Below are 8,289 nucleotides of genomic sequence, written 5' to 3'. Positions count from 1 at the left end.
GTTTGAAATAACTTAAGCAAGAAATAATGTAATATTTGCTTGGACCAGTAAGATAGAGTTGAATCCTCCTTTTATTGTCTTATGTCTCTGTGGGTCTTTTCCCTTCTTATTGCTTATCTCCCCCAGATAGCCCATGTAATGCCCCCCAAACTTTTGAGTCCCCTGATGAATGTGAACATTATTTGGTCATAACTATTACCTGTGTCTGCAGTGTTGTTACTTTAAACAGAAGTCTCCTTTACTTCCTGCAGGGAGCTGTAGTGAGGAAGGAGGCACCATGCTCAATCATGCTCTGGGGGCACAACTAGATGTTTCATGGTGTTGCAAGACATGATCTCTGTTGTCAAACCTACAGTTCTGATAAGATCTTTTAATGAAGCATCCTACTGGGGACAGCAAGCTCTTAGTTGTAGGCCAGATACTTGAGGCTTCTGTAAATATATCACTTTCTCTACATAGTTGGAAAATGACTTATTCCAAACTTGGTTACAAAACCTTTGTTTTCAGGTTGGGAAGCATGTATATTGAATTAAATACTGAGTGGATGTATCTCTATCCATATGCTATATGAACATCTGCATGTACCTGTTATCTGAATACTTCAACTTCAGTGCATGGTGTAATATTAACCAGTTATCTCTGTTTTCAGAGGATGTGAAATGAGTCCCAACTAAAACAAATAGGCATAGAAAAAATGAAATATGGCCATTTGTAGCAAAATGGATGGACCTAGAGGAAGTCATGCTAAGTGAAATAGGCAGAGAATGACTGATTCCATATGTTGTCACTCATAGGTCTAACAGGAGAAACCTAATAGGAGACCACGGGACTGGGAAAGGGGGGAGAAAGAGTTGGGGAGAGGGAGGGAGGCAAATCATAAGAGACTTTTGAATGCTGAGCACAAACTGAGGCCTGAAGAGGGAGAGGGGACCAGGAAGTGGAGTGATAGTCATAGAGAGGGGCACTTGTGGGGAAGAGCACTGGGTGTTAAATGGAGAACAACTTGATAATAAACTATATATATAAAAAAATAGGCATTGAGGGAAATTAGCTACAATAGTAAGGGGCAATGTGGGATGGAGTCTTCCAGTACAATGCACATCAATGAATTTAACATCTCTGATGGATTGCTAATTGAAGACTAACATGAAAAGAACAAATTCCAGAATCCATGGGTACTTCCATTACTAGTGAATAGTTTGTTTAGGTTTTCTAATTTATTATAGTAACTGTTAGAACTAATAAATTCAGTATAGTTGCACAAGATAAAGTTAAAACACGTTGTGTTTTAGTATATAAACAATGAGCTGTCTGAAAGAGAAAATAACAATCCCATTCAAAATGACAACAAAAAGAATAAAATACTTAAGAATAAAATTTTCAAAAATTTTTTATTTATTTTGAGAGAGAAAGAGGGATAGAGAGTGAGCAGGGGAGGGACAGAGAGAAAGGGAGAAAGGTAGAGAATCCCAAGCAGGCATTACGTTGTCAGCATGGAGCCCAGTGTGGGGCTTGATCACATGAACTATGGGATCATGACCTGAACCAAAGCCAAGAGTCATAAGCTTAACTGACTGAGCCACCCAGGTGCCCCTACTTAAGACTAAGCTTAACCAAAGTGGTAAAAGACTTGTACCCTGAAAATTATAAAACACTGATGAAGGAAATTAAAAAAGACTGATAATTGGAAAGATATCATGTTCATTGATTGGAAGAATTAATATTGTTAAAATTTATATACTATCCACAGTGATCAAAGATTCAATGTGATCTCCATGAGTAATATGGAGTAATAATCAATAAAAGTTGTAATAATCCAGAATTATTACAGAAATAGAAAAGCAATCCACTAAAATTCATATGTATTCACAAAAGATCCCTAACAGTGAAAAGCAATCTTGATCAAGAAGAACAAAGCTGAAGGCATCACACTTCCTAGTTTCAAAACATGTTACAAAACTACAGTAATCAAAATGGTATGATCCTGAAATAAAAGCAGAAAAATAGATCCATAGAATAGAATACACAACCCAGAAATAAACCCATACATGTATAATTAACTGGTCTACAGGGGTGCTAAAACAATGGGAAAACAATAATGTCTCTGATAAATGGTGTTGGCAAAACTGGATATCCACATGCAGAAGAATGAAATCAGACCCTTATCATCATTCACAAAAATGACCTCTAAATGGATTGAAGTAAGACTTGACAACATAAAAGTACTTGAAGAAACCGTAGGAAAATGCTTTTTGCCATTGTTCTGAGCAATGATATTTTTAGATATGACACCATAGCAAGGCAAAAAAAAAAGTAGACAAATGAAATTTTGAACTAAAAAGCTTCTATAAAGCAAAAAAAAATCTCAGTAAAGTGAAAAGACAATCTATGGAATCTAAAATTTTTGTAAACCATGTAGTTCATTAGGGGGTTAATATCCAAAACACTTGAGGAATTAATACTACTCAACAACAAAACAAAACAAATCAAACAACAACAATAACAAATACTATTAAAAAATGAGCAAAGGACCTGAAAAGACATTTTTCAAAAGAAGGCATGCGAATGTCCATCATGTGTATGAAAAGGTGTTCAACTTCACAAAACATCAGGAAAATGCAAATCAAAAGCATTAAAGATATTACTTCGCACTTTTAGGATGACTGGTATCAGAAAGGCAAGAAAGATGAGGGTTGGAGAGACTGTGGAGAAAAGTGAACCCTTGTACACTATTGGTGTGAATGTGAATTAGTGCAGCCATGATGACAAACAGTATGGAGTCCTCAAAAATTAAAAACACAAAGCTATAATATGATCCAGCAATCCCACTTTTGATTATACATCCAAAGAAAATGAAATCACTGTCACTTGTTATAGGTTGGAATTAAAACGGGTTTATCAAAGGAATAATGAATATGTTATTGGCATTTTCAGTCCCCTTTAGGATTTCCAGTCCCATTAAGTGGTTAATAAATTTAATGGTATCATATTATGGAAGGAAGACTGCATCTGGATCTAAAACCTGAGGGTATGTACAGGCAAATTACTAGGATTGATAACGTAGATTATCAGTCATTACCAAGTGTACAAATTATTCTCCCTCTGGCAATGATTCTGTTGGGACCTGTTTGTGTCAAATGTTACTCTTGTTTATCCTCTGAGAATATCATGTTGAAGCTGCTCCATATAGAAGCTGTCTCTTTGAGTTGCCTGTTGGCTCTCAATCAGTTTCTTGTATGAGCTAAATAGTTTTGTTATCCAAGTAGAGAAGGGTGGAGAAAAGGGGCTAGCCAGAGTGATTTATGTCAACTATTTTAGGACACCAGGACTCCTCCAAACACCACCCTTTATTTTCTGAATATCATAGATTCAATGGAAGAGAAATACATTTTTAAGCAGAGGAAATAAGTATTTTTTAAAATATTCAATGGATGAAATGATGAAAGAGCCAGATTTTAGGAGACAAATATCTTTTTTAAGGATATCATAAAAGTGAGGATTATCTCTTATTTTGAAATTATTTTTATCTTGCATGACTCACTTGAAGGAATACAACATGGGTAACAAAAATATGGATGCCTTGTGATATCAGCACTCATGTACAGGTTGGTATTTTCAAGAGAATGCCATCATAATGATCATATCTTGTATACTTCTAGGAAAAATATTTTTTTTGGAACAAGTATGTGTATGTGCAGTTTTTTTCTTTTCCAATGTTCTGTATTTTATTTATGCATCCTACCTGTATAATTGAACAACTATTAAGTCAAATCCAGTCTAAACATTGGGTTCTAAAATTCCCTGTAAGTTATACAATGTGTATATGTATGTATGCATTTTTTACCCATAAACTCTTTTCTACTTTGTACCTTTGTACTCTTTGAGTCCAGACTACATAAGATTTAAATTCTTCCTACTGGAAGAGTGGTGTATATATATATATATATATATATATATATATATATATATACACACACACACACACACACACACACACACATATATACACACACACACACACACACACACACACACACATATATATATATATATCCACGACCAGATGTTATATATTGTTTAGATTCCAGTTCAAATGACACTTTCTATGAGTCACAAAACTTAATTTGTTTTACTGCTATCATTTATAGAATTCATGACCCATTCATGATAATCCATTGCCTTATAAATTACTTCTTTACAGTGTATTTATTACAAGAATCACTGAAAAAGCCATATCTATACTTTTCAGGAGTAAATGGGTTAGTAAATGCAGAAGCCTAGAAAACAATCCTTCAGTTAGTGATATTTGGAGAGTTTAAATGTGTTTTCCTGATTCTAACAAGCATATGAAGGGATAACTGTGTGTGGTTTTTATGAGTGCAAATAATATTTATGAGGATTTTTTTGATACCTGGGACAAGCAGATTCCTTTTCAAGAGCTGATGGCAGTATGACTCAGTGTCAGCGCCACAGTAGGACACGGGGAAGAACAGAAAACTAGTATCAGAGCTTCCTCTAAAAGCAAATAATTTGTAGCAATTTAAGAGTCTCTTCTTTAACTTTCTCAACCCCTGCCTACTCACTCATCCATTTATCTGGGAATATCCCCATGGCTTCTTTGTCATGGAGGCTCATTTCTCCCCTGCAACTGTGAAAAGTATAAAGGAATATGCTATGTACAGTAATTGATATTTTGGACACCAGTAGGCCAATTTGCCAATCTAGTAAATGACTGCCTGCAAGTATCATAACGTGGTTTTCTGGATTAATAAATGACACCTACAAGTAGGTTCCGTCTCTACAGTGAACTGATATGAATTTGAAACATTGAGTATGGGAAGGTAGTGGATGACATTAAAGGTTAAGAAATATGTCGTGTGTGTGTGTGTGTGTATGTGTGTGTGTGTGAGAGAGAGAGAGAGAGAGAAAGAGAGAGAGAGAGAGTGAGAGAGAGAGAGAGAGAGAGAGAGAGAGATCCTTATAGATTCATATTTTTTTCAGAAGAATATATGTCTGTATTTAAAGGGTACATGATAGGAAAAAAACAATAGGAAAACAGTTACATCATAACATACTATGCTTCTCATTGGTCACATTTGGATTGTGGTAAATGAGATCTCAAAGGCATGAAATATATTATTCTCATGAAAGAAGCTATCCCAAAGATGGACATATCATGCTACCATTAAGAAATATTCCAAATGATGTCACACTCTTACCACAGGCAGTCTTACAAGTTTCAAGTTGTCCAAATTTAACATGTAACTCTGAAAGCTTGATTACCTGTATTATGACTTTCTTCCTCTTAAAACAGGAGAGAAGAGATCATTTACTTTTATCCCCTAAATCACTTTAAAGTGTGGGTTGTGCAATCTCCTGCCTAAAGCAAGAATCCCTACGATAACTCCCTGAAAGTTTCACAATATTTCTTCTTGCTTACTTACAGTCATGGAAAGTCCACTCACTGGAGAGAAATACAGACTGAGAAATTCAAGTGGAAAATTTCAAACTCTTGACCAATATAGTTTCTGATTATTACTGTTATGGAAGCTTGAAATGGCTTTGGAGGACACTTCTGCATCCTGAGAAGCAATATACTGCATTATTCACCTTGGGGAATCTGAAGAATACTCTTTCTTAGATTCCAACTTAACAGTAGTCATAAATTCACAGTTTAAATATAAACTGTACTTACAATATTTGACAATGAATTTGACACTAGGAAAAGAATAACTATGTTTGAGATGTAATTTTAAGAGGGGTACTAATAAGAAGAAATAGAAAGAAAAATAGAATACTATGTTATAAGTGATATGGAGAACTACAGTGAGCAATAGATAAAAACATACCAAGACAGGGGACAGCTGGGTGGCTTAGTTGGTTGAGCATCTGACTTCAGCTCAGGTCCTGATCTGGCCTTCATGAGTTCTAGCCCCACATCAGGCTCACTGCTGTCAGCCTATCAGTGTAGATCCTGCTTCAGAGTCTCTGTCCCCCTTTCTCTGCCCCTCTTCTGCTTGTACTTTCCCAAAAATAAATAAATATTAAAAAATATATACCAAGACAGGTTATCTACACCATATAATTGATGCAAAATTAGATCTCTTGCAGAAAGTTCTGAAAGAAGAAAATGAAGCAGAGAATTTTAGAATATCTTCAAGATAACTGCTTATGCAATTGATGTTTTTCTAAAACAGACAGAGGAAAAGTAAAGACACAAGCTACTAAAGTAGAGAAGTTGTCCCTCACCTCCTCCCATTTTCTTCTTTGGCTTATAAGTTCCCAAAACACTGACATTTTTGTTCATGCCTGTTTTTACTTGTTTTTCTTGCTGTAATATCTCAGGCTCTGAAGGCTTGAACTCAGTCATTCAGACCATCAACTTATATATGGCATTCCTTTTTTAATTTTTTAATGTTTTTTATTTCTTTTTGAGAGGCAGAGAGAGACAGAGCATGGTTTGGGAAAGGACAGATAGAGAGGGAGACTCAGAATCTGAAGCAGGCTCCAGGTTCTGAGTTGTCAGCACAGAGCCCAACACAGGATTCAAACCCACGAACTGTGAGATCATGACCTGAGCCTAAGTCAGATGCATAACTAACTGAGCCACCCAGGCACCCCTATTCTTGTCACCCACACATACCAGTCATTGTTTATCATATTATAGGTTTTCCTTGTAGAGTGTAACCTCCATGAGAGGAAATCTGATCTGAGAATTACTTTATTTCCAGTGCCTGGAGCATGGTTTGCCTGTCACCCAGTAACTGCTTACTTAACTGAACAGTTGTTGAATTACATACAATTGAATAGACAGGGAATCTTTCTATGGAAATGAATGGTTAAGGAGCCTTATTTTCCCCTGTGATAATATGAAATGATACATGAATTACCTTTCTGCATTTTCTAACAGTATTTTATGTGATGTTACAAACTTGGTTAAGCTGGTCCCAGTGAATTGAAATACACCTGATTATGAATTTGAACTATTTTTAACATAAGGGTCTTCTTGAACTGAATCTCCATGCTTTCAGCATCTGGTTACGATCATCTGTCACAGCAGCTTCATCTTCAGGACTAGTGATAGAAAGCAAAGGGGAAAGTGTCATGCCTCCTCTCAACACCTCTCGTCCCTCTCCGGTCACCTTCTTGCTGATGGGCATCCCAGGACTAGAGCACCTGCATGTCTGGATTGGGATTCCCTTCTGCTCCATGTACATGGTGGCTGTGGTGGGGAACATAACCATCCTGGCTGTGGTGAGGGCAGAACGAAGTCTCCATGAGCCAATGTTCCTCTTTCTATGCATGCTCTCCATCACTGACCTGGTCCTCTCCACATCTACACTGCCTCGCATGCTCTGTCTCTTCTGGTTCGGAGCCCGTGACATTGCCTTTGATGCTTGCCTGACACAAATGTTCTTCATCCATAGCTTTACTACCATGGAATCAGGCTTTTTCCTGGCCATGGCTATTGACCGTTATGTGGCCATTTGTCATCCACTGCACCACACTACTATTCTCACCCATGCTCGCATCACCGTAATGGGTATTGTTGTGGTGATTCGGGGTGTAGCCTTCTTTTCCCCACATCCCATCCTGCTCAAACAGCTTCCCTACTGTAGAACCAGAATCATTGCCCACACCTACTGTGAGTTCATGGCCGTGGTGAAGCTGGCATGTGTGGACACAGGAGCCACGACACGTTATAGCCTCAGTGTGGCTTCTATTATTGGCTCATGTGATGCAGTTCTCACTGCTGTATCCTATGCTTTCATCCTCCGCTCTGTATTCCGCCTGCCATCCCGAGAAGCTAGCTTTAAGGCTCTGGGCACATGTGGATCACATGTCTGTGTTATTCTTGTCTTCTATTCCACAGCTGGTTTTTCCATTTTCACTCACCGTTTTGGGAAGAATGTGCCTGCGCATGTCCATATTTTTATTGCAAATATGTACCTTTTGGTGCCCCCATTTCTCAACCCCATTGTATATGGAGTAAGGACCAAGAAAATACGGGAGCATGTTCTTAGAGCACTAAGGGTCAGAGTTTCCTGATTGGATCTATAGAAGAGATGGTTCAAAATATATAGAAATACAAGAGATGATGTAGGGAAAATAATTAACTGTTCTTACTCTCACAAGCTGAATTGCATTTACCACCTGAAAGTTGTTATTACCATATGTCTAGAATTTCTAAGAATATTAACTCAGCAGATTATTTTACTTTTTTTAATTTAATAAATATTGGTGATGAATTTGTTCATCTCATTCTGAATATGTGTCTTTGAGGGAGTT

General features: G+C 37.1%; 1 protein-coding gene across 1 annotated transcript; it reads left to right on the top strand.

Annotated features, from left to right (window-relative positions):
• Positions 1 to 7,104: 7,104 nt before the first annotated feature.
• On the top strand, positions 7,105 to 8,049 carry LOC115272794 (olfactory receptor 52M1-like). Its single transcript, XM_029915803.1, has one exon. The coding sequence runs from the start codon at positions 7,105 to 7,107 to the stop codon at positions 8,047 to 8,049; it is 945 nt and encodes a 314-aa protein (XP_029771663.1).
• The last annotated feature ends 240 nt before the right edge of the window (positions 8,050 to 8,289 follow it).

The sequence above is a fragment of the Suricata suricatta genome, chromosome 11, assembly GCF_006229205.1.
Source record: "Suricata suricatta isolate VVHF042 chromosome 11, meerkat_22Aug2017_6uvM2_HiC, whole genome shotgun sequence".
NCBI classification, from domain to species: Eukaryota; Metazoa; Chordata; class Mammalia; order Carnivora; family Herpestidae; genus Suricata; species Suricata suricatta.
The sequence above is the reverse complement of the archived record's forward strand: the minus strand, read 5'-3'. Positions and strand labels throughout refer to the sequence as shown.

Bases quoted from the DNA above. Each gene is read 5' to 3' on its own strand.
- LOC115272794 (XM_029915803.1), top strand. From the start codon at position 7,105: ATGCCTCCTCTCAACACCTCTCGTCCCTCTCCGGTCACCTTCTTGCTG.